This window comes from Lissotriton vulgaris, chromosome 6 (assembly GCF_964263255.1).
Source record: "Lissotriton vulgaris chromosome 6, aLisVul1.2, whole genome shotgun sequence".
Lineage (NCBI taxonomy): Eukaryota > Metazoa > Chordata > Amphibia > Caudata > Salamandridae > Lissotriton > Lissotriton vulgaris.
In genome coordinates this window covers 325,033,103-325,060,546 of record NC_141694.1, presented here as the reverse complement: position 1 = coordinate 325,060,546, position 27,444 = coordinate 325,033,103, and the positions used below count along the sequence as shown (strand labels likewise).

General features: G+C 44.3%; 1 protein-coding gene across 3 annotated transcripts in view; it reads left to right on the top strand.

The window, feature by feature from the left end:
• The window catches only part of GRHL1 (grainyhead like transcription factor 1), a 98,263-nt gene extending 81,207 nt beyond the window's left edge, over window positions 1–17,056 (top strand). For all 3 annotated transcript variants that reach the window (XM_086926353.1, XM_086926354.1, XM_086926355.1), the window contains exons 15-16: window positions 12,589–12,653; window positions 15,443–17,056. In XM_086926353.1, coding sequence (XP_086782479.1) covers window positions 12,589–12,653; window positions 15,443–15,557 — 180 coding nt within the window. In that variant the 3' untranslated portion in view covers window positions 15,558–17,056. The remainder of the gene's footprint in view (window positions 1–12,588; window positions 12,654–15,442) is intronic.
• Window positions 17,057–27,444: the final 10,388 nt, after the last annotated feature.

Below are 27,444 nucleotides of genomic sequence, written 5' to 3'. Positions count from 1 at the left end.
CTGGGGGGGTCTGCAAGTGGCTTTTCAGCAATGGCATTAATCTCTGCTTTATAGGCTTGGTTTTTAGTACTTTCTCTTTTGGGGCCTTACTACTCTGAGATTTCTTTTGTGTATTTTGCACATTTCTTATGGCCCCCATTGCCGGGGGTCTGATCGGTACAAAGGACCGGGCCAAGACATTTAGTGTTCCCCCATCTTCCTTTTTCTTCCTATTTTCCCTTGTCACTACCTATGGTATCTGCTTTTTGCCTGCCCTGCCTTTAGTACGGACCCTTACATGTTCACACCTCCTTTTTACCTGCATTGGGCACCGAGATATATACACATTATCTAATGGCTCTTCCAGTTCACTACTTATACTTTGTGGGGACCCTACTGGTCTTAACATGAGAGGCATTTGCCCTTTAATGCCTGCCAGCTCATCTTCTATCTTTTTTAAGAAAGGCTTTTGGGCATTTAATACACCATTGTTCATCAGTGACACTTCTAGGATTCCCTGAAGGGTTTTCTGCAACATTAGTAGTAAGTCCATAATTGACGAGGTAGGTGCTGCTGACAAGTCCGAGTCGCGTGGGCTATTTCTCTCTAGGGTTTACTTGGCTTCCGGTCTTTCCTTGGTCCTGCTGTTTTGAGTTATTTTTGTCCTCAAGACTGTTAACATTTGGTTAGCAGGTGCCTCCCAAATAAAACTAGGCTCGAAGCTTTCCCTTCTCAATTGCCCTTCATGACCCGACGTTTGTAGGGAAAAATGTTTTGGGGATGATGAAAGCCGCGGTGCCACCATTTTTGAGTTTTGACTCTGGAGGGATATATTTATTAGCAAGGGATCCTCTAACTCCTGATCTTTTTCTGGCGCTCCCCTCTTGCTTTTCTCCACCTGGAGCACATCTTCTGTCTCTCTACTTATTGTGTTCTCAGGGCGGGTCTCCTCTTCAGATTCCAAGTTTATTGCAGATGAATTTTGGGCTTTGTAATATTTACCTACAAAGTCTTTTACGGGATTCGAAGATACAGTAATCTTTTTTTTGGTAACTATTGACGTACCCCCCTTTTTTGTTTGCGGGGCCTGTTTAGTTCCTTTTTTACATTTCCCTTTCTTACGTCGCCCCTAGATACTGTCCTCATGGGAGACCTGACTTTCCTGGCTCTCTCCATAACCTTGATCCTGCCAATATCTCGCTCATTTCCTGGCTGTTTTCTTGAGCTTCCTTCCGTGATTTCTGTTTACGTTTTGGACCCATGTCCTTTTGTAGTTATTATACTGGGGGAGTTCCCGACTTATCTCTACAGCTCTCCCTTACTTGCCAATGAAATCAAATATGGTGACAGGATACTGCTAATACACTCCCCTTTGTATACGTGCACTCCTGCTCACTTACCTCTGTTGTGCCGCTATCCACCAGCCTACCTTGCCAAAAGTTGGAGGGAAAAACTCCTTCCTCCTCTTTTTCCCTGTTGGTATTATCTCTCTTTACCGTCTTCTGCCCCTAGGCTAGAGTATCCTGATGTTGTTTTTTTGGGTGGGCTGTGCTGAGTTTTAACCACTCATTTGCTCGTTTACGCCGTGTCTGCCACACAACACTATGCCAGCTTCTTTCTGGATAGCCGCACCCGCCTCCGCCCCTGCTACGGGGGCCCACAAGCTCCTGCTCCTCGGCGTCCTCCTCTGCACCTGCCGATCCGTTGCACCACACCCCGCTGGGTTACCTCGGCTTGGATCTGGGGCTCCCGTGGGGCTTACGTTGTTTACGCGGGCTTTGGCTACTGAGAGTTACGGGCTAGGGTAGGGGTTAGGTCCGCTCCCCCGCCGCTCCTGCGTCACGGCGATACAATCCACGTTGTTCAGCGCTCCTCCGCGCTCGACTAGCTGGTCTGCGTACGTCTCTCCTCTCGGCTCGGCTCGGCTCGCCAAGGCTGGGTAAGGCGTGGCCGCAACAGACACTGGAACCACAGCACCAGCAGCACCAAAGTCTGCTTCTAATCCCGTAAAAGACTTTGTAGGTAAATATTACAAAGCCCAAAATTCATCTGCAATAAACTTGGAATCTGAAGCAGCCGTTCCTCCTCTTTGGCCCATAAACCTCCCCAACAACACCAGAGACCGATTGCTCACCTCTGCGGGGGTCAAATGGAGCTTGGTTCTGCTGTCTACCTCTTTTCTGTTGCTCCCCAGCGCTTCCAGACGCTGACAGTGACTGGTACTTGCTCTGCCGTGTGATCCCTCTGCTGCTCGCTAGCTCCCCAGGCTCCGTGTTGGTCCCGTGGCTCCTGCCGCCTCTGGGGGGGGGGGGGTCTTTCCGTGGGTTCTGCCCTCTGTTGATGCCGCTGGCGAGCCACCAGAACACTCCCGCGGCTCTTGCCGCTGCTGGGTCCCCGCCACTACCTGGGTGTTCCCGGGCTACCACAATGCTCCTGCGGCTCCCGCCGCTACCGGCCCGTTCCAGAGTTTTGCCCGCCGCTATGGAGATCTCTTGTGGTTAGGTGCAGCTGCAGACTGTGCCGCTGCTGGGGAGACCTCGCGACCTCAGCGGCCACTGGCGGCCCTGCCCTGCGCTCACGCTCAGCAACCCCTGGGGTGCGGGGGGAGCAGGGAACAGGCAAGAACTGACAAGACACCAGCCAGAAAACCACTTGTTAGAACTCCGGTAGAAGCAAAGCCCGTTTGTGAGCTCGGCTGCTGCGGCCTCAAGTGTCTCACTGCTTACTCGCTCAACCGCGGCACTCAGGAAAACGTGGCAAGTGGATTGACAACGAGAGCTGATTGGAATCAAACCAGTGCGAACCAGGTAGGTAGGGAGCAACTTTATTGATAATCTAGACTTTGTAAATATATAGATGTTCTCCTATAATCACACCTTAGGCCGTGAGTGTCCAACACTACCAACTTGACCAGCTAGGCCTTATACTGCAAGACTACACAGTCCTGTTTATGGACCAGAAGACTGACTCTATAAAGAATATCACAATCATTTGTAGGGCTCCGTTCTGAAATGAAATAGTTTTTTTTATATGGACTGCAGCCCAGAAAAACTAAGTGCACTATGCGGTCATACTACCTTCAGACTTTGCACTATGCAAATGCCAATAACATAACAGTAATGGGCCTTTCCGCTTCATAAGTTAAACAAGCATTGTCAATATTTTTGTTGCATCTTTAAGAAACCTGTGGAAGCGCATGTCTTTTATTTGTGACTATTAGCCATTGCATACTTTGGAGTGATTTCCCCTGTCTTTTTGCTTCTGAGCTCCTGTTTTTGACTGTGTGCTGAACTTAGTTTTTGCTGGTATGTAGGGCTCTAGGCACTTTACAACTGCTGGTCAGGGCTAAAGTGCGTGTGCTTTGGACTAAAATGTAATTGTATGGTAAAATTACATTTGTTTTCTCCATTATTGGCGTATTTTCTTTACTAGTAATTCCCTAGTACAGTGCACTACATGTGCCTGGGGCCAGTAACTCAAATGCTACTGGTGGGCTGCAGCACGGATTGTGCCTCCCACCTGAGTAGCCCTTCAATCCTCTATCAGGCCTGCCACTGCAGCGCCTGTGTGTGCAGTCTCAGGCTGCATGGCGACTTGGCAAGTTTACTTACTTGCCAGGCCCAAACCTTCCCTTTTATTACATGTAAGGCACCCCTAAGGTAGGCCCTAGCTATCCCCATGGGCAGAGTGCAGTGTATTAAAAAAGTAGGACATGTATTTATGGGTCTTATATGTCTTTGTAGTGAACAACTGTTAAATTAGTTTACACTACGGCAAGACCTATTCCTCCAAAGGTTAGCATTGGAGCTGCCTTGTAACATCGTATAAGCGTATCTGCCAGTCGGGAGCAGATAGAAAATTGAGTTTGGTGTATCTGGACTCACAATTTAAAAGCAATTCTTTTAGTAAAGTTGTTTTTTTTATATTGCAGGTCTGAAAATGCCAATTTTAGAAAGTTGTCATTTTCTTATTTAACCCTTTGGTGCCCCTGCCTGTCCCCTAGAATACACATGCGGGTTGGATGACAGTTGGGCTTTGCAAATTCACTCTAGACAGTCCCACACATCTGTCAAGAATAATGGGTTGTAGTAAAGGGCATAATGTCCATAAGCAAAATGTTCAAATGGTGCTGTCATGTTAAGCACTGAGTCCCCTTCGGTGCTGATCAACAGGGGCAGAGCCAGCACAAGACGCGGAGGAGCCTCCACTTGCGGTCTGGGACCATTGTGCCCACTTCCCCTGAAGACATGCGGCTATAATCTTACAGAGGTGCACATTACCTTTTTAGAAACAAAGTGGCAACACAAAATCCATTGTGAGTACTACACAAATCGTTGAGTTTAGTTCAATTGTAGTTTTTTTTTGTCCTGACGAATGCCCCCTAGACCCGGCTGGGTGAATGCAGAAACATGTTGACTATTTCCTGATCTTTCAAGTGGTATAATCCGATCAAGTAACCCGATCTGTGTGTATACCCGACTGTTTTAATAACAAACCTCATCCATTGGTGAATAAAACTTTTCTATGATGTAGGCTTGTTTTTTTTAACTTTTTGTGGGCTTATATATATCTCTGGACACTACTGCGCTACACCAGAGGTTTCCTCAGGCTTGAGGCTGGCATACAGCACGAATTTAAAGAACCCAATGATAATGCCATAACGCATATGTGGGGCGGAGAAACGATATAAACCGCAACCGAGATCAACATAGCGTTTATGAGGGTTATCTAAGAGACTATCTAGAGTTGTGGGGTCAGTGAGCCACTGGTCCCATCCTCGTATGCACACTATAATCCCTCTACATGTCACAGAGGTTTCAAAAACTTTTGGTGATGATTTCAATTTTCGATTTATTCATACGTTTCTTTAGTTTAAATCATTGACATTCTTCATTTTCACAATCCGATACAATCCTTATGTACATCCAATGCATTTCGGGGTTGTCATGCACCCCTTCATCAGGGAAAGGACACTGTAATCAAAAACGTAAATATCATAAATAATATCCCAATAAAGTGCATGTTGAACACTCATAAACACATGGTTGAAAACACGACCTCAAGTCAAGGTGGGTATTAGCGCTGGAAAAAAGTGTGATTTGCATTTAAAGGGTTCACCTTAATGTGACCCGAATGATCCCGTGCACAAGATATAACAAGTAATAACAAGTAAAGTCGGCGGAGCCTGGCTTACGTGTATCGCGTTAATCAGGTACGCCTGGTTCTGTAAGTCAAAGTGTCGGGAAAAGTGTATTAGTCATCGGTTAAATAATTGTCAAGAGTTTAACCTCGAGAACGTGATTGCCGGTTTTTGCCAGGTCAAACTAACCTGTGTGTTGTTAGTGGGTTCCTCCGTTCGTGAATGCTGGTCCCAGCGGAAACGCCAAAGACCGCATTTCGTATCTTAAAAGGACGCGATCACGTGTGCTATGCGGAAGAGGATGGGAGTGTGCTCTGCTGTTAAAGGGCCGGTGTGGTATTAGCGTGAGGTAGGGTTAACGCTAAAACCCGGTGCGGGTCGGTGGTTAGTACGGAGGTGGTGAAATTGAAGTATGTGGTGAGCGGATGTGGGGTGATGTGGTCAATTACGCGCCAAGGAATGATGGTGTAAGGAAATGAGGTAATCTAGTGAGCCAATCCTGTGCCTATTCAACCAACATGAATACAAAGGGTTTAAAGGTGATGAAATAAAAAGATAAAAAAATGTAAAAAAATAAAAAGGTAGGATTGAAAAATAATGGTAAATGATCCTTAAATCTCGCAGGAATTACTAGCTCAGTCCGTGGGCAACTTTAAAGATAACAAGAGAGTTCAATTCTTTCGTTGAGCCCAAATGGCTTCTGTGAGGACAGTCTTTGGGTCCATGTATTCTCTCTTTGGAGGAGGAATTTGGTGTTGTCTCTACCCTCCTGTTTGTCGATTGTTTCCAGTATGGTGAATTTTAATTGGGAAATGTTATGTTTCTCTTCATGGAAATGAACTGCCAGTGCAGATTTAGTGTTCTTCAAGCGAATGTTAGATTTGTGTTCTGTAAGTCTAGTTTTGATTTTTCGTTCTGTCTTACCGATATATAGTTTTCCACATGGGCATTTTAGAGCATAGATGACATTGCTGGTGTCACATGTGGCGTTGACCTGGAGTTTTATTTGGTGGCCCTTCATTGGGTGGTTGATTGAGTTACCTCGTATAATGCTGTTGCAGTTTCCACAATTGAAACATGGTTTGGTACCTGAATAGTTAACAAGTTTGTTTGGTTTGTATTGTACAAGTTCTCCCAGATTGCGTGATCTTGTGAACGCAAATAATGGAGGTTCCTGGAAAATCTCGTTGAAGTCAGGCTCCAGGTTCAGTAGCGACCAGTGTTGATGAATGATCCTTTTGAATTTTTTAGTAGCAGTTGAAAATTTAGAAACGACCACTATGCGTGTCTGTTCTTTTTTTGGGCTTGGTTGTAGGAGTTTATGTCTCTCTGTTGTTGATCCTCTGTATGGAGTCTTGGATAATGGTTCCCGGATAACCTCTGTTTCGAAATTTGACTGCAATTTCTTTGATCCGTTCTGTGGCATTGTCTGGGTTTGATGTGATCCGTTTTGCTCGTGCCATTTGTGAAAATGGTAAGTGTGTTTTAAGGTTGGATTCATGGAAACTGCTGTAGTGTAACATATTGTTCTTGTCAGTGGGTTTGGTGTATAAGTCGGTTTCGAACACTTGGCCCTTTACAGATACTCTAACATCCAAGAAGTTAACGCAGTCTTTGGAGATTTCCCACGTCAGTTGTATTCTGTCATCAATTTGGTTAAATTCCATCAGTCGGTGTTGTAATTCTTCCTGTGTGCTTTTCCAGACGATGAAAATATCGTCGATGTATTGTAGAGGGATTATAGTGTGCATACGAGGATGGGACCAGTGGCTCACTGACCCCACAACTCTAGATTGTTACGCCGGATGTCGAGGGACGCCTGACATCACTCGTATAGCACCTAACACTACAAGAAAACCTTCAATTTAAATCAAGCTGTGCGCCAGCCCTACCCACATTTCAGGGTTATCTAAGAGAACCATTGTAACGCGGTTACAAGTGTCCATTCTCTCACTGATTATTTGGCTGATCAACAAACCCCACAAGACGGGTGTGTTTACAATGTCCAAAGAAAAAACAAGCACTCAAGCACACAATAGTAAAGTAATTGAAAGTCCAACTCATATTGAGTGTTGGGCCGTTGTGAATAAATAGATTCAGTCAACAGAAGTTCAATTCTTCTTTTACTTCTATATCTAGGCAGAAAAACTGATTTCCCTCACATAAAAGGAGGCAAAGATCATTGGCAAAGCACAAATAAATTGTGTGTACATCCCATGTCAACCATTTCTTTTTTTTTTTTGGGGAACATTTAGTTTTCATAGAAACGTAACCAGTTGGATTATTGGTTATTCAGTAATTTAATGGCATACAAAAGCAAACAGATAATAGGTGGTATTGTCTAAATTATAAAAAAAGCAATGAAATACATTATCATGATGAAAATAATCTATAGCTACGAAATAGAAGAATCAGGCCTGTTGTATTGAGGTAGGGACTTGAAGCTCGGCCCACTCTCCGCCCATATATTTCATTGGCTTTTGTCAATGTCCACTGTAAACTGTGGCTGTTCATTGGTCAATAGGCTTAGTAGTCTCTCCTTAGTACCGCCTTGTCTCATTTTATAACCTCCCATGGTAACACCTCCTGCTACGTGTGTTGTTACTCAATAGGCTTTAATTACAGCCTCAGAGCACTATTTTCTCAGGATCGCTTGCTCCTAATTATTGTTTTTATTTTTATAGCTCGGGCGATGAATGCATTTGCAATGCTATATGTCTCACATTTGCAAGAGTTTAAGCTATTGGCATTGTAAATGACATTGCCTTTTATATATCTGCTTTAAAAAACACTTCATAAATAAAAAGCATTGACAATGTAATTAGCTCAAACTCTGGTAAATGCGACACCTATTGCATTGCAAATGCTTGGTTTATGTAGTCTTCAATGCGTTTCAAGATCGATTTCGTAGTCTTAAATGTCTATCTGTCAAATTAGATGTTGTTTTATCTTTCATATTTTTACCAGTTTGCCTAGTGACCACTAGGTGTCAGTGAAAGGCAGCAAACTGATCTTTGTTTGCAATGTTGCATTTGTAGTAGGACAAGTAACAAATCTATTAACAACGAAACCAACAAGCATTTGCAATGCAATAAGTCTCGCATTAGGAAAGTGTGAGCTATTGGTATTGTAAATGACACATTTTTAAAATATAGGTTGGCTTTGAAAATATCTAAATTAATAGCATTGTTATTCACAAAGCCAATAGCTTACACTTTCCTAATGCGAGTCCTATTGGCTATAGCAATGCTTGTTGGTAGCAAGCAAGGACAGTGCTGTGGTGTTGCCCCTGAGTGATGTGCTGTTGCCCCTGAGTGATGTGCTGTTGCCCCTGAGTGATGTGCTGTTGCCCCTGAGTGATGTGCTGTTGCCCCTGAGTGATGTGCTGTTGCCCCTGAGTGATGTGCTGTTGCCCCTGAGTGATGTGCTGTTGCCCCCGAGTGATGTGCTGTTGCCCCCGAGTGATGTGGTGGTGTCCCCGAGTGATGTGGTGGTGTCCCCGAGTGATGTGGTGGTGTCCCCGAGTGATGTGGTGGTGTCCCCGAGTGATGTGGTGGTGCACCTGAGATGTTGTGGTGGTGCCCCAGAGTGATGTGGTGGTGTCTCTGAGTGCTCTCGTCAAGAGGCAGCTTGCACCAGCCCATTTCTCCTGTTAGCTCCACCTAAAACAGAACCTACTACTAACCAGGAATGGGAGAGGATGTGACTTAATGGCCAGAGCTGCCAACTTCGGCTCAACATTCTGTGGCAAATCACTTAGGGCTCGATTCCGATCCGGTAAAATGCGCTCCGAATCGTCGTACGGAGCAATTTTCCCCGTACGAATCGTACCCGTACACGTCCCCGTACGTACGACTAAGTACGATCCGTAAAAGGAGCCAAAGACCGTACGAGTCGTACAGGACTCCGTACGACTGAATATCCGTACGAGTCTCACTCGGAACCCGCTGTACGTGACATCGCTACGGTTCGCGGCTGGTTTTTACGACCCAGCAAGTACGATTCGTGTCGGGTACGCAACGTGCAACCCTTTTTTTTACGGGAGCTGGAAACAGCCGTAATAGTTCGCGCCGAAACAAGTACAGAACGCCCCCCCCCGGGGACGCCGCGTACCCCCCATGATCGCCGGGGTACGCGCCGTACCCCTGCGATCATGTGGGGTACGCGGCGTACACCCAGCGTACATGGGGTACGCAACGTACCCCATTTACGGTGGGTGTACGTTGCGCAACCCATGTACGCTGGGTGTACGCCGCGTACCCCACATGATTGCAGGGGTACGGCGCGTACCCCGGCGATCATGGGGGGTACGCGGCGTACGGTGTGTATGTGATTGAGCGCTTTTCCGTACGAATCGCACTTACCTGACGTGGACCGTACGAATAGCGTCCTGATCACCCGGTCCGGATCGTACTCGCCGGGTCGTACGGTGTGTTTACGAGTCGTACGTAAACTGCTACGAATACGAATCGTACGGGGGATTTTTTTTACCGGATCGGAATCGAGCCCTTAATCTCCATTGCCTACAATAATGAGTGTGTTCTTAACTGGTGCTGATGAAAAGCGCTCTAATTGGTTTGAGTTCACGCTACAAGCACCAGTGTTGATGATTAAGTGCCGGTGCTGAGCACCGGAAACCACTGGCTCAAATTAAGGACAGTGCGGTAAATGGAAGAGAAGGGACAGTGAAAGGTTGCAGGAATGAGGCAGAAGGACGGGGGTGAAGTAAAGAAAAAGAATACAGCGGAATATAGGAAAGAAGTGAAACAAGGAGCTGGAATGAGATATCACTCAGTGACATACATTCCTAGAGCAAGCTGATCCCTGGTGTTTGGGGGAGAGTGGCGACTAGAGACAGATTGAGGGGGAAGTTGAGTAATGGGCGGGGGGGAGGGGTGAGAGAGACAGGAGAAATAAGAGTTCAGATAGACAGTCCGTGCATGTTTGAAATTGTAGTAAGATTGCTCTGGCGGTGACTCCTATCCCACAGCCAGCAGATGCAGAGCGAGGGTGAGGCAAGACAGCAGGCAACACCAGCAGAGAGAGAGGAAGAGGACCTCGTAGGAGGGACAGGGAGAGGCTTGACAGGTGAGAAGAGACAGTGAGGAAGATAGGCCGAGTAGTAAATGAAACTAAGTCACAGAATCCTAGAGATTTGCGTATACATTCATCCATTTGCTAAGCAGGAGAAACCTGGATTTTCATGCAGCACTGATGATGCCTGAAGATTGTTTCTAAGCCCTTCGTGAGGGGTTACTGACAACAAGGATTATAGAAGATCTGGAAGTAGGATCTTGGCATCCCTCGCAGGTCTTATGCGCAATTTCACTTCTTGTGAAACATGTGCTGAATACCATAAACAAAGCGGTGTACTTCAAAAGATCTTCAGCTTACCTGATGCACTACTTCACTGTAGCTGCTCGTACAACAAAGTAAGGCGGCAGGGAGTGCGCGATGTGATGTTGCCTCCTCTGTTGTTCAGCTTGAATGAGCGCTGTGTGCATTACAATGGAAAAAAAAAGCCTCAGTGCAAAAAAAATGTGTGGAGGTTGTATAAGGCACCTATGAGGAAAAGGCATAGATGATATAAACTTCAGCGCAAAGAGCATTGTAGAAATTGCGTTCTGGCCACAAAATCCTTTTTGAGGGCTGGAAAGTATAACAGGGGTGGGGGGGGATTGAGACGTTTTGATAGCCAGCATAGGATTTAAAGCTTGGAGACAATGTAGGGCACTCAACCATGGAAGGCACCGGAAAAACACACTGTAGACAATAAAAAAAATATGCCCGAACCGGTGTGCTTCAAGAGGAGTTCAGCTTGCCTGATGCATGACTTCACTGTAGCTGCTCGTACAACAAAGTAAGGCAGCAGGGAGTACGCGATGTGATGTTGCCTCCTCTGTTGTTCAGTTGAATGAGCGCTGTGTGCATTAGAATGAAAAACAAGGCACCAGCCTGTCGTGTTAAGAGTGTGACCTCATGTGTCCTCCTATTACCAAGATAGTTCTGCGTAAGATACTAGTTGAACAAAAAATGGTGTTGTCCGTGCAACGAACGCCATGGTGCATAAAAAAAGGTTTTCACACATTAAACATTTTCGCTTTGTTTAAACAGTGAAAATAAAGAAGAATCATAAATGCGAGACGCACTATAGACAAACGGCCACACGCTTACAAAATAAAAAAAATAACAATTGGACCCATGCCGCCATTGTCCCGGCTGCGCTTGGAAAGTGAAAGCGGCCATGGCCCTGAATGTCAACAAAGCAGGTTGTGGTGCCAATAAAAACAAGAAAACCGTTCTTAAAGAAAAAAGTGACGTAGTGGTGCCATAAAGGGGAATCATGCAAATGGAAATCAAGAGCCTTAAAAGAGATGACAGTAATTGAAAACAAACGCGGATAGAATGAAATGATGGATGCCATCAGTCATGTAAAATATGCCCTCGGAGAGAAAGTGGCTGCATGCCGTAAACAAGCTCTTGGCATTGCTGTGGGGAGGGGAAATGCGAGACCCGGCCTAGCGGCCGTGAAAAATGTAAAGCAGGGGGCGGGGGAGCGGAGCCCTTTGAAGTGAAGGTCTCGGAGGCAGGCGGCTCGGGAGGCAAATGGTAAGCGCGTTCACGAGCACATGCACTCTATGTAATCCGCCTCGTGGTTTCAGAGCTTGGTTTGCCCTCAATACTCTCGTCCCTATTATCGCTTGCGCGATTATTAGGGCGAGACCTAAAAAGCTCCTGTGAGCAGGTCAAACATTGAATGTGAGGATTGCAACAAATAGGAGCAGGGCAACTGTAATTGACACGAAAGCCATCCAACCTAGATCAAGGATTGGCTATGTGGATTATGGTATACGTGCTGTCCGCTGGTGCCTTCTATAGTGAGGCTGCGAAAAAGGGCTTTTGTAGAAAGGAACACAAAGATGCTCTGACAGGAGTGTACCATGATAGTAGAGATCTTCTATTGATATTCCCAGGTGACTACTTCGAATGTGGCAAGGTTTAAAATTTTTGACCGAGTGGATTGTACTCCCAGTTTTCTCTTGTATCCTACATTCTCTATTATTATTATTATTATTATTATTATTATTATTATTATTATTATTATTATTATTATTATTATTATTATTATTATTATTATTATTTTTAGTTTTCAGTTGCATCATCATACCAGGGTAGGTAGGTCTGTCTGTTGTGCTGGCACTTATACTGCAGCCTACGAGTTTTAACAGCACTGTCCCTTAATCAATTTACATTTCACAATAGCTCATACATTTATTATGATTAGATGGTAAGGAGCCAAAATATAACCAATTCGTTGCCTTGCACTTCCTTTCATGCTTTTTTTTAACCAGTTTCTAAGTCACATGGTCTGTGATCAGAAGTGTTTGTTACTATATAGAATTGTGATTTGATAGCCTGTACTATATGTATGGCATAATTCTAAAAAAAAAATTTTTTTTGCATCTTAGATATCCGAAAAGTATGATGTCCCATTTGAGAAAATTGGAAAAATATTCAAGAAATGTAAAAAAGGGTAAGTAGTCAATTGATACAAATGGGTGCATGTACACCATAAATATGTCATTTATTCAAGTAAGTAGTAAAAAAAAAAAGTGTCCATTAATCTTCCAGTACAAAACTCAATTTTTTTTATTAAACATTATTTTTCATTTTACAAATACAAAAACAAATTGAAATCGATGCAGCTTACAGAGGCATACCGTTGATACTATTAGTGGGACGTGGTACAGGTAGTAGCATTGGGGTAAGAAATGCACAATGGGGCAACACATCCATTCTTAAGCATATTACAGTGAAGAGGAAGCACAGGACATGCCACTGACCCTCAGGATGTATTTTACTGGGATCGATCCTCTCGCTCTTCATCATGGTTAGGGCCGTCTTCTACATCAAACCCACTCTCCCCTCGGTCAGTTGCATCTTGAGTGGAGGGCTCCCCCACCGTCAACCCAGAAGTACACATTTCTCGTCAACTCATTTGGTCCGCTTGTAGATTCGCGGCCCTACAGGTGAGTTTCATATGGGCTTCTTCAGCTAGAGACCACTCTCAGACATCTTTGAGCCATATTGGCACTTCCGGGTCCCTCTGCCGCATCCAAGTTATAGCTACCCTACGCCTAGCTAGCCGTAGCATTCATTGTAGGAGCTTATATGGGAGTTTCCTTTTCTTGGGCTTCCGGACTAATGCAAGTAGACAACTTAAGGGTTCCGGCTTCACCTGAAGGCCAATGGCCGCAGCAATCCTGCTCACCCCCGCCCAAAACTGCCTGACCACCCAACATTCCCAGGCCAAGTGTAAAAAGCCCACTTTCTCTGTGCTACATCTGGGGCATCTATCCCCCCTGTCACATGAAATGTGTTTTAAGGGTACCGGAGTTAGGTAGGTGCGATGCAAGAAGCTAAAGTGCGTTGGTTTAAATCTGGCATTACAGGAGACCGTGCGTGTGAGGCAGCCTATGTGTGTCCATTGTTTCTCATCCAGCTGAACAGCGAGATCCCTCTCCCAGGCAGCCCTGGATGGCGGCACCGGGGGGCGGAATCCTGTTTCATAGCTTCATAGAGGATAGAGACTAATTTGCGACCGGTACCACACATAAGCAGGATATCTAGAGTTTGTGTCGGAGGTGGAATGTCCGGGTACTGCGGCCAGGTAATCTTCACCACCTCCTGGAATCCCCGATAGTGTAGGAATTGGCCCTGCCTGAGGCCAAAGTTCTCTTCTGCCTGTTCATAAGTGATAAATGTCTCGGTGGGAAAAAGGTTGGCAAGAACTTCGCAGCCACCCTCCCACCAGGGTTGAAAGGACATGCACCTTCCCATGTCTATAAAGGGTGCCCGTATCCTGATCGAAAGCTCCCTGTGAAAGGGCGCTTTCCGTAAGACTTTCTTGGCAAACTGCTGCCATATGCTGGTCGTATGTCTCACTATATAGGGAAGAGTTGTCTCCGACCCCCTGCCCTGCATCAGTGCTTTCTGCAGGGTCTGGGTGTCCACCCTGTCAGAGAGAAGGCGTTTCTCCCAGTTGTCCGCGTCTGTCAGCCAACGTGCCGCCGGCTGTAATTGGGTCTCTTAATAATATCGATCGAAGCGTGGAGCTTCCAGGCCGCACTCCTCATAGCTGCGTATAATAGTGTTGAGAGCTACCCTACTGCGCCGGCCCGCCCAGTGTAGGGACGTGAGGAGCATGTTCAGGGTTTTGAAAACGCGCTTCGGTAATGGGCATAGTGAGTTCTGTAGGACATATTGATGGGTAGGCTGGCCATCTTTAAGATGGTGAGGCTTCCTAGGACACTGACAGTGGAAGGGTGTTCCAAAATATCACCGACTGCTGCAGAAACGTGGCTATCCGGTCTATGTTCCTGGCCAGCGCCTGTGCATCATCGGGCCACATGCATCCCCAGGTAACGGAAACCCAGCCTATCCCAGCGCAGCCCCAGGTCCGGGAGATCCCCCAGGAGCACCAAAGCCAGTCCTGCTAATGGAAAGATCAGGGACTTACCCAGATTGAGTCGCAATTCAGAGACCTCTACAAACCTATCCAATTGGCACAGCAGTACAGGTAGTGCGTCCCGGGGATAGACCAAATAAAACAGGGTATCGTCGGCATATAGGGTGATAATATGACTCGTGTTACCCACTCTAATTCCCCACTGTTCCATTTCTGCCCTGACTAGGACAGCAAATGGCTCTTTGGCCAGGGCGAACAGTAGAGGTGAGAGGGGACTCCCCTGGCGAGTGCCCCCTCCCAGTTGCCTCTGATCACGCGACCCCAAGCTTTACCCTCTTGTGGGGAAAATGCAACATTTTTGACATAGGATGTGGCCATTTTTCTTTAGCTAACACATGTTTTCTCTATTAGGTGATCCAACCCTTGACTGCCTCAGGGATTAATCATCCATATTATAGTCTCTTAAAATTAAAATCTCTAGGTTCTCGCATGTCAAAACAGATGTCAGTAAACATGCAGTCCATATTACATACTCATTACCAAAATAGAGAAGGCGAATACCCAAAAAGAGAGGTATTCCTTAGGGGTCCCTCTAGCCACACGCCTATGGAATTAATTATCCATTAATTTCATTTTTGTTCATTACTGAGGTATAAATACACAACCCCTCCCTATGTCCTGCAGATGCCTCCTTCACCTCTGCAGTCTGGAATAGCATTTTGCCCATGCGACATCAAACAAAAAGCAGGTGTAACTAAGTTGTTGTCTTTAGCAATGCTTAGCTATTGAAGCAAAAGTAGAAAAGTTGTGGATTGAGTAAATCTGGATATTCATGCATGTTGTTTTTTTCCTAGGATCCTTGTGAACATGGACGACAATATTGTGAAGCATTACTCCAACGAAGACACCTTCCAGCTACAGATTGAAGAGACAGGGGGGTCTTTTAAGCTGACACTCACCGAGATATAAGGTTGAGTTGAGACTCTAGTAGAACAGCCAGTTGGCTTGTTGGTGATATAATATTCACTGCACCAGGCACGCTGTGCCTACTCCAACGGAACCAATCTCTTAACTGTGAACCTGGGAGGAGCCCTGCAGCATCTTCAGACATAACTCATCGCAGTCAAAGTAAAGTAGTTCAACGAAATACTGGGGGATAAGAAACGCAAAGCCGGATTCCATCTTCAGCGACAGAAGGAAAACCATATTCCGCTGTAGGCGAATCTATGATATTGCAGAACAGGAACTTGCAATTTCAGTTTTTTTTTGTTCAGTGCATCGACTAGTTAACGGTTTTTTGTTTGTGTGCCATGCTCTCACTTCTTTGTATTGTTTACTGACTGGGGTAATGTTAAAGGCATGGATTCTAAACCTTATCATTAGCTCACCTTAAAGTGCAAAACTGCCTAATGTATGAAGAACGTGAACCCTATACTGTAATATGTGACATTAAGCTGCATTGTATATAAGTGCAATACATAAGGGGAACTACTGTAAATGTGTACATACTCAAGCCAGTGGCACGCATATAATATATATCTATATATAATTTTTTTTGCCTGTATATACTGTAAAGCACATCTTAACACACCGAGCAGTACGTGTATTTAAATCCAATTAGCGACCTGAACAAATCCCAAATGTGCAGGAGCGACGATTGTGTACTTTTAGTCAGAAATCCGCTACATACAGGCCACCAATAGGTCTATGTGTATGGCCCCTAGATAAAACCGGGATCAGCAGTTTTTTCTGTCAATCTAGGAATAGAGGAACTTGCACACTGCAAAGTTCCCTGTTGAAGGACTCGCCTTGTATGGTCATTTATCAGAATTGCACTTTTAGTCGGTGTTAGCCCAAACTTTAGGAAAAGAAAACTGAAGGGAGAGGCCTATTGTAAGTAAATAGGTGAATTACGATTCCTTCTTCATTTGGCAATATAACATTTGTATCTATTTATATGTTATACAAAATCGTCTATTTTCCTAACAAATGTGGTTAAAGGGTGGATGGAGACCAAGATCCATAAGGGTTTATACTATTTATATATATATTGGATGTGCAAACCAATCTAAATATTCTGATTTATCAGGAAACTGTAACTATGGAGAGGGATCTTTTACATATTTTTGTACATATAGTATATATTTATATATATTTTTGCTTTATCATAATTATTGTTATGGACTTTTATTACAGAACGTTAACGGGTATGTTTAGATTCAGGGAAATGGAATTGATCGTTTGTACGAATACAATTTTTAATGCTGTTGTTTCTTGTGGTACTGGAATGTGGCATAGTGGCTATAATAATGTGGGCTACCTCTCAGGTCAAAAAATGCTAAGGGGAACGCCTCAGAAATTGAGAGATTATCACAAGAATATGACCAGAATTTATTGGGGTTTTTAAACTACATCATTGAAGCTGTTCATTATGCCAAAGCGATAAAATTTTATATTTCAGTTTCTAAGTATATCTCTTGTGTCCCTTTTTTATCTCTTAAAGCTGCAATGTGCAAGTTATGAACTGCGTTTTATATCCTGTCTCGAATTCATGCATTATTCCTACCTGTTGTATCATTTATATTTTAGAAGGAGTATATTTGTTTAGAAAATAAACATTAGCCATCACAAACTTCATGTCACTCCCCCGCAACCTTCAGTAAAGGGTATTCCAGAATCGAGGCATAGGCTAAACATGAGTTGTAGAGTAGACAAAATAGCCTTTGACTAGGGGAAGCTTGCTGGATAAATGCAAGGGCGCCTGCGTTGTTGGCAGGATTGTTTTTGTGCAGGACGGTACACCTCCCTGCACAAAACAATCCTCTTATGCTTTTTTCTCTTTCTACGTGTGCTGTAGAATGCAGCACACGTAGAAAGAGGATACAACGAGGAGAAATGAACCTATTTCTCCTCATTACGCCTTTTCTGGGAAGGTGTAGCATTTTGACGCATTCCCGGGTTTACTATTGTTATTAAATCTGGGAATGCACTAAAAACGCCTTCCCAGGGCAGAGTAACACATGGCAGCAACTTGCGCTGCCTTGCATTACTCCAGATATACGATTTCATGCAGAGATACGCAATGTGGCTCTGAGTGGCATACTAAATATCACTCAGGGGCTTGCATTGTCTTAGGTCACTTTGACTGATGCAAGGGCAATGCAAGTCCCTCGTAAATCTGTGCCGGGGTTTCTAGCAGACCCTTTCCTCGTTCTCCTCCTACTAAACAAAAAGAGAACTATTTCCTGCCTTTCCAGTTCAATAGATCGATTAAACCGCCTGCTCCCTGGCTTGCCCCTGCCGGGATCTATGCGCCACAGGCTTCACCTGAGTTGGGTACTTTTTGCGGCAGCCATCAGAGCATTTCCAAGACGTTTGAAAGAAAGTGTTGCTATTTTGTCTCTATAGGAAGTGGTGTGTTGGTGACCATGATGATGAATACCCACCTAAAGTTCAACACCATAAAGAAAGTGATCATAACCTGCGGATAATGTAAAAAATACCAGCCTAACTCCATGTGGCCCAAGAATCTTGAGGCCCTTCCAACACCATCAGGAGAAGGCAGTAAACTAGGTGGACCCATGGATTCAGACCCACCCATGATACTATGTTGACATCATTACAAAGACTGCCTTCTACACAATAAAAGCACTGGGCCACATCTTCTCGCACTTTGCATGCCAACACAAAATTACAAGCAACCCTCACACGCATAGGGGCATAAGCTAAGAAAGGCTAACGAAACGCTTTGCCACTTAAGAAATGCAGGTCTGCACCATATTTCTGGTAAATATGGTGCAGCCCTGCACCTCCCTATGCGCTGGCGCTAAATTAAAGCTGTACTGGAGTGAATGTATGACATTGTTCTGCATTCTGTCCATCAATTGTTGTTTTTGCATTTGTCACCCCGAGTGGGACGGGTATGCTCAGATGTGAGTCCCGTGCTCTCCATGCCACTGGAATCAAGCTATACTGGCTGATGAGGGCGGAATGCCCGAAACCGGTCCTTAGATGCTTGTTTCCAGTCTAGGGAGGACCTGGCTTGGCATTTCGGGCTGGACTGTTCCCATGGGGCACAAGGTCCAAACTGATTTGCATGTGGCTGGGTCCAAACTGGAATGCCATGGTGAGCAAAAAAACAATGGATTTAGGCCCAGATCTCTGTACTGGGGTGAATGTATGACATTATTTTGCATTCTATCCATCAATTGTTGTTTTGCATTAACGCCCATGCAGGCGCCTTTGCACCATAGTGCTAGCGTGCCTGTGTTGAGGGAAAGATTGTTTATGTGCAGGATGGTCTCCCTTCCTGCACATAAACAATCTTTAAATGCCGTTTTGTAGCTTCTATGTGAGCTGCTTAATGCAGCTCACATTGAAGTTGCAAAATGGCATTTTTTAAAAATGACTGTTTATGTGCAAGATGGAGAACCTTCCTGCACATACACAATCATTGGTGTTTAGCTGTTTCCATGTGTGCTGCCCAAGGAAGCACAAATGGAAACCGCAAAAACTAGGCAAAATAAAGCATTTCTCCTTGGTTTGCCTTTTTACCAGGTTTTCCCTGGTCTTAATTTTGGTGCTGCCTCATATTTATGCTGCTCTTGTAAATAGGGGGCACCCAATGGGTGTTTGGGTGGAACGCCCACCACAACACCCATTGCCCGCCCCTTTCACGCTAAGTGTAGTGTGAAAGGAGGCCTTAATAACAAGGCAGTGTTAAGCAAGGTTAAGAGGCTTAATGCTTCCTTAGAAATAAGGCAAAGCTGGACACTGTGTTCCAAGCTTGCACTATGTGTTATTATACCACCTTAGCAGAAGAAATCCATAGATGAAACTGCTGACTCGGTTCAAGTAGGAGCTTCAGAAATGTTCGTAAGTGTGTAAAATTCACAAAACAATTACGCAAAATTATACGTAATCACTTGAAATGCACCTCCTTGCTGCTCATGCAAATAAATGATGCAAAGATGCATTTTGCAAAAAGACTGTGCAAACGTGTGTGGCCACTATGATCAGGAAGTGGCACTCTGACTTTAGCTAGCTCCCTCCTAGCACTGTTCCCTAGCTCACCCATCTCATTTCATCCCATTCCTGCTCATCACACCCATTAGTTCCCTTTTTTGCTCCCTTTTTGTGCTCGCTCCCTTTTATTTTTCATTTTCCCCACGATCCATCGGATTTTTTGTTTTGTTACCCACTCTACACCCCCACAGCAATGGGAGAGGCAGATAGAGTGCCACAGGAGTCAGCGGCAGCTGAAACACCCAGTACGCAGCATTTTGTCAGAGGAGTTGACTGTGCTTGTTTTCTGTGCAGCATCACCTGCCTCTCATGTTGACAGCAATCTGCAGGGTTCGTGGAAGCTGTTCTGCTGGAGAACATGGTGCAGCATGGATCACCGCAGCATGGATCACCACACCAGGGTCTTTCGCAATCTGCTCGGCGTTCAGGTGGTGGAGACATTTAAGAAACGTTTAAAATTGTTTATATTTATTACTTTGCAGGAGGTATTATTTACAGGTACGTCCAAGTGATTGCTGTTTAATTATATCTATACGTTTGTAGCATGTGTGGCTGTTTACATACATACTCTGCTTACTTCTGCCATCTAGTGTTGGGCTGAGACTTTTGCATGTTTAGATCTCGCCTAGTCCTCGCGCATGCGCTGCTTTTGGAAAACACCTTTAGGAATCGGTCTGCACTTTTCAGCAGCTCGTGCACGCCAGGCATCGACCTTGCGGGAGCGAGCAGTGGCGTGCAGGGTGCCATTGGTTGTGGAGGATGATGTTTCCAATTCGCGGTTGCTTTCACTTTTTCATCAGAGTCACCCTGCTGCTGGCATGGCAGGGCCCCCTCCTGGCTGGCACCATTGTCTTGTTCCTGCTGTCATCCTTATTTCCTCCAGCTTGTTTGATTCGGGGAAAGGAGAGAAAAGAACATACTTTCAGGGAGGGAGCTTTAGAACTCTCTGCAGTGTGACTACAGTAAAACAGGCTGGTCACGGGAAGATCCTTTAGTGTCCTGTTTTCAGGCGCAGAAACGTCTTCTTCATTGGTATTTATTAGACCAGTTTAAAGGCTCTCACACGCTTCAAGTGCAGATTTACCTTTTTTAGTCTCAAAGTCCGTAAAGAGGCTGTGTTTTTTCAAAAGCGGTAACATGAGGAAATTGTCTGTGTAAATGCTTTGCCTAGTCTCTGCAGCTTTCTATGTGTCCGGACCGCCTGCTTAAATGGCTTTCCTGGTTCATCGCTCTGACACTTGCTCACTGCAACTCTTCCACTCACTAGTAAGACTGAAGCTCGCTTGCTCGCCAATTGGATCATTGAACACACGCTGTACATGTTGCCTTTCTTACTTGGCTGACTGGTTCTTTTAAACTTGCATTGTTCTATCAGCTTGAAAGTGCAAATGCTCTAATACAGAAAATGTAAATCTATCACACACAATAATCCCTAAGGAAATATGGCAAATGCAGAGGGGGAGATAATGCGGAATCGCCATTACAAATGAATCACTGAATTTTTACCCACGCCTACCTTGAGCATCTTATTCGAATAATGTGTCAAACTGACAGAGAATGTGTGATAATGTAATTTTGAACAAAAGTGAATTTTAGTGACTTGCATTTTTTCTAAGCTGGAGAGTCAAGAAGACAAAATGTCTTGCCACAGCTCGACTCACTGCCTGTGCCAAAATCGTCATGGGCTTTAGATAGAGCTCAGTGAATTCCTTTGTGAACAACTGAGTAGAAATGCTTCTTTTCTTTCTAATGAGCTTTCACGCGTGCGCTTGTTCTGAGTTTCCGCTTTCTCTGCATTCTGTCAGCACAGCTGTGGGATGAAAGTGTCCCAGAGTGGCGCGCGCCCTCCTCGCTGAATAAAGAACAATATTGAGGTGTGTGTTTGAAGGCGGAGTGACAGAAGAAATTCCGTGGGCACCTCAGGGGTTATACTGTAATACGCTGTGATTTATTCTACCATTATTTGCATGCAGCAATTCTAGATACTACAGCGGCAGGCCATGCATTTGCCTCCATGGGTAAAGGAAAAAGCTACCTGGGGGTATTATAGGCAGTCTTAACACGGATGCTGAATTGGGATCGCATCATCGCAAGTAAGAACTCAAAAATCTATTCTGCAATGAATGGTCATGTGGCTTGCTCAATGGCAGCCGCAAATTACTTAACTTTAGAAAATCCCAATACAGTACTGCGGGGTGCCTGTCATCATCTTTGCAAGGTGTCTCTTCAAACACAGTGTGTCCCCAGCATCCACTGCTCCTTTCGGTTCAGGAGAGATGTGTCTAAATTATGCTGCAAACATTTTGGTTCAGAGCAACCTGCCAGAAGTGGCGTGTCCGTCACTGTTGTCTGGTTGTCAGAGAGTTGAAGCGCAGGGCAACCCCTGTTTATTTAGAAATCTCCAACATTTGCTTCAAAGTGCTTGTCAGAATTATTATTAGGCTCAAATACTAATTAAATACTCACTGTCACATACATAATAAAACCGTTTGCAGAGTTTGCGCTATTCCTTATTACTACTTTTAAGGCTAGAGTTATGTGGAAATCTAGCGGCTTGCGAACCAAATCAAAAATGTGGAAATTCTAAGTTTAATTTTGGGACTATCATATGTCCTCTGGGCGTCTGCTTGGTTCATGCTGTGTAAATCTATAGCCTGACCCCTGCATATTCATCGCCTTTAGTTGCAGGCAGGGCACAAGTCCTAAACAAGCATTGAAAATACAATAGGTCTCGCCTTTGATTAAGTTAATAACATTTGCTTTGCTAATGTTATTGTATAGCAAAGCAAATGGCTTTAACTTAATGAAAGGCAAGTCCTATTGTATTTTTAATGCTTTTTTCTGTCTGCTTTGGTTCGTTGTTTTGAACAGTTGTTTGCACATGTTCATGCGCTTCCCTTTATAACAGCACTGGCACTGGACTGTTATCACAAGCAGCAGAATAAGGAAGCAGGATTTAAATACAAAACAACAGCCTGACTTCGCATTTTAAGACAAAACAATATTTAAAAGGTTTGTCTTGATACCCCCTCCCGGCATCCTCTTGCTGCCTCTTGTTTTTGACTCTTTGGCAGTGTCCCGCTGTTCGTCATGTTACTGCCCTCTCCTTTCTATTAATGCTCGCCTTCCTCCATCCGCACCAATCCAGTCATAGATTTTAATATTATGAGGTTATACATGCCAGGGATCAAAGATCTGAAACCACCACAGGTTTGGGTCAGATGTCTGTCCCCTCCTCCACACACAGCTGCTGGCAGCGGGCTAAGGTTCTTGCTGTTTATTACCTCCCTCAGAGCTGAGGCAGACTAACCTCTCCAGCCAGCTCTATGTTCTGCATACACTTCATGTTGGTATCAATGTAACCAGATCTCAACAGTCCACATTTGTATTTGTTTTCCTATGCTGTTATTTAATACTATTACTGTTGCACCACACAGAATGGTATAGTGCTGTTGACTTTATTCGAGGGTAAATATGAGAGGTACCCCTTAACTAGAGTCAAGGGAAATAGGGTTAACTAACCGATGAAATAAAGTGTTCCCTTGAACGTAAATAAATGGGAGAAGCCAGAGGGTCAAGGAGAAGAATAATACAAATATTAAAAGGAGAGTGGTCCAAAGTGGAACCCACTCATCACAGATAAAACAATAAAAAGTTTTTTTAACATTCAATTTTGGCCAGCAAGATTGAATCACAAGGACAGAAAAGACTGTAAGACATGGAACTTGTGCAATACTGATTGTATATTCGGACTCTATTGTTAACACCTAAGCTATGTGCACTATAATACAGTATATCAGCAAAGATGTCGCGATCCTGAATTATACTGGGTGAAGCGTCGACGCATTTCGGTGGTTTTCCAAATTTTTGTCCACCTTTATCAAGACACCTTTTAATTTCTGTCGAGGTATTGGGGTCAATATAGTTACCCTAGGAGTCCGTATGCGAGGGTTGAATTTAATTTTTATTTTAATCCATTGTTGGACGCAAATTATAAAACTGTGTGTCTGGGTCGTGCTACCGATATGGTGCTCATGTTACTATAGGTACGTGGGCATACAGTCAGTTCAGAATTGTTGTGCCCAATGTGTATTGCTGCTCTTCTCTACAGTGTTAAAATCCAGAGGCACAGCACAGCACCACCTCAGCTCCAATGCAGCATCACTTCAGCATCAGCCCAACACCACCTCAGCATCACTCAGCACCACCTCTGCAGAAGCACACCACCACCTCAGCACCATGTCAGTTTAACTCTGCATCACCTGAGCATCAACACAGCAATACCTCAGCACCAGGATAGAAAAAGTGGAAGACATTGAATATGTTATTTTTTTACTTCAATATAGTCGTTCGTTTGTACATAATGTTTACTTGGGTATATATATATAGGGTAATAAAATGGTTATAACACTTTATTATTACAAAACCAATAGCTCTGGCAAAACACGTATAAGGACCCAAAGGCGAGACCTATTGGCTATGCCAATGCTTGCTTTATATAAAGAAGTTCGAGTCACAAGCCCTCCCTTGTCCCAGAATGCATCAACTGAACTGCTCCACTTAGGACCTTATTTATAGAGGCCTGCATCACTTTTGCGCTGCAGTTGCATCACTTTTAGTGGCGCAGCGGCGGTGCAAATAATGCGCCGTGTTGTGCCATATTTATGTAGTGCACAATCTAGGCAGATGTGACACTTTGTAAACTGCTACACTACATTATACCTGCGTCAAGTATAATGTATGCAGGGTGGGCATTCCCCCGCAGGAAAGGATCATAGGAGTGGCCAATTGAAATCTGACATTTTGCTGCACCACTTCTATGATGCCAATGCGTCAAAACTTACACCTGCCTCATGGCAGGCATATGGGTGACGCAGGCCAATTCACATGGGGCTTACCCCATGTGAAAGGAACATTGCTGGAGTTGCGTCACTCTTTTGACACAACTCCAAAATGCGCAACTTTTGCGCTGACAGATACTTCAGTAATACTGACATATGTCATTCCTTGCGACATAATTTGTCATACAATAATTTTTGACACATCATTTGTGTAGCAAGGAGGATGAACTGAGATTTGTTGCATCGCTGCTTTCACTTAGCAATGCGTCGCATCTCATAATTGAGGCCCTTAATATTTTCTTCCTCAATCAGGATCGGATGATTGGGACACTGCTTTGAAGTCGAAGCATGGAAAACATGCTGAAAACCTTCTTAAGGGTCCGTTTTGGGCCCTGCAGTTCAGCAGAAGAATAGCAATTGCTTGCATTGAAAACATTGTGTTCTTTTCCTTTGCCTTCAACAAAGAACCTTGACGGGGCGCCATATGCTCAAACCTTTTTTGAGAGACCTTTAGATAATTCTCGAAAATTTACTGAGGACTGGGGCACAAAGAGCATGAAATGCGAATTACTCTTGGTTCAACCGCCACAGCCTATGTAACCTGTGCCTTTCCCCCAAACATAAGCAGTCATCATCATCATCATCAATAACTTTATTCAGCGTTTGATTAACACCATAAAAGTACAACATTAAAAAATCAATTCATAAAATGTGCTGACCATTCATCCATTAATACCATAGTCGAGAAGAAAATCACAGTCAGCAACACAATGATTCACACAATACATAAAAACAATTTGGGAGCAAAACAGTTATCCCTCCCCCAATTCAATAGCACTCGTCATATTTCTATACTGGACCTCAATCTAACAGAAGACCTTAAAAAATTAGTAACACAAAATAAGGTCAGGGGTTCTTTTGACACTTTTAAAAAAGCCAACGCATCTCTTGCGGTTCTAAAATTAGCTTTCTTTAAAATTCCTCTTAAAAAACGGCGCCTGGGCATTAGATAAAATGGGCATAGTAATACAAAATGAAGGGCATCCTGCGGAGATCGTTGCTCGCAGCCGCAGGGTCCCTTTGATTCAACTGACTCAGTAAACCCCGAAGGGTTTGAAAGCACATGGTGAATCATGTTGAATCTAAAACGTGTTATTAAAAACCTACCATGTGGGTTATATACAAGAGCAAGATATGGTTCCTGCCCCCTGCGAGATTTCACTAGCAGATAAGCCTGGACTGTCTGCAGTTTCTTTGAGTCGGATTCCCGTATTGCCTCTTTGGTTTTGAGAAGCTTTTCGGTTACTATCACTTGGTCCTGTTTAGTAATAATTTGAGGGTTTGAAAATAGAGTTCCGCAACCAATTCCCATTAGAGCCTCTTTCACGTATTTTAGCCAGGGAATTGAACTGCATTTTTCCTACCCAGGCAATCTGAAATTATTCGTTGGGTCAGGGTGGCTTCCTGACTGACCCATATTTTTAACCAGGCCACCACAGGCCTTATTTGTGCTCTATCTTCCAAAAATGTACAGCCCAATTCCTCATGTACTATATAGGATGATGTGCCCAGTGGAACTTTAAGAAGCCTCTTCAGGTATTTATTTTCCTGTCTTTGCAGTCTATCTACATTCCCTATTCCCCACAGCTCTGCGCTATATATATCTTTCGCGACAGAGACTGAGTTGTAAAGGGTCATCATTTGTTCAGGGGACCAGCGGCCTAAACGGCGACCAAAATTCATAATTCGACCAGAGCTTGCTGCTAGTTTATTTCCATGTCCCTCAATCAGGGGTTTAAAAGTTAAATTCTTATCAAATAAAATGCACAAATATAAAAAAGACTGGACTTTTTCCAAAGTCGTTGAGCCTATTCTATAGTTAAAATCTTTCCCCTTACTTTTAGAGCCCACCTCTATGACATGATTTTGTTAAGTTGGCAGATAGATCTAGGCCGTTCATGAACTCAATAAACCCATCAATTAGACGCTGCAGGGCCAATGGCGTACGTGCCAACAGGACCGCGTCGTCTGCATAGAGCAGGACCGGAACTGATCTATCTCCTATCCTTGGGGAGTCCACTTGTAAACTAGTTAAAAAAAATTCAAGCCCATTTATATGTATGAAAAACAGAAAGGGTGCTAAAATACATCCTTGTCTTACCCCGCTAGTACATTTAAAGGATTTGGTCAAGCCCCCCTCTTGATTATACCTCACTTTTGCCGTTGTATTATGGTGGAGGGTTCTCAGGATGTGAATGAGACCAACATCAACACCTAAACCCAAGAGTATGGCCCACAGCTTCGAGCGATTTACACAATCGAAGGCTGCCGCCAGATCCATGAAGGCTAGGTACACTTTTTCATTGCTTGCCACTGTATATTTTGTGACCAATAAATATAAATTTAAACACAGGTCAGAGGTAGATCTGCCTGCCCTAAAGCCATATTGTACTTCTGTCAGGATACAGTTCTCTTCTTCCCAACACATGAGGCGATTCAAGATGGCCCTGCTGATTACCTTTACAGTTACATCTATCAGAGAGATGGGCCTATAACATTGTGGGTTGTCCCTATTGCCTTTTTTAAAGATAGGAACAATTATGGCCGTCGACCAAGAGCGGGGAAGTCCTGATGCTATGGCGGCATTAATAACTCTCGTCAGTATCGGGGCCCACAGTTCTATATTACTTAAATATAGGTCCGGCGGGATCCCGTCTGGCCCTGGTGTCTTGTTACGGGTGAGGCCTCTGATGCCCCCTCAATCTCCTGTAGGTAGAAGGTGTTCATTTCTATATTTGCCACCCTACCCACATCCTGCTCTCCCTCCTCCTGGGTGCTTCGATTGTATAGGCCGGAAAAGTGGGCCACCCACTGCTCAGGCAATACATTAGATGCTATACAGGGGCTATCTCCTTCTTGAAAACAGGGTCTATTTCTTATGGACCAAAACATTAAGCGGTCCCTTTTTTCTGATGCCTCCCTCAGATCTT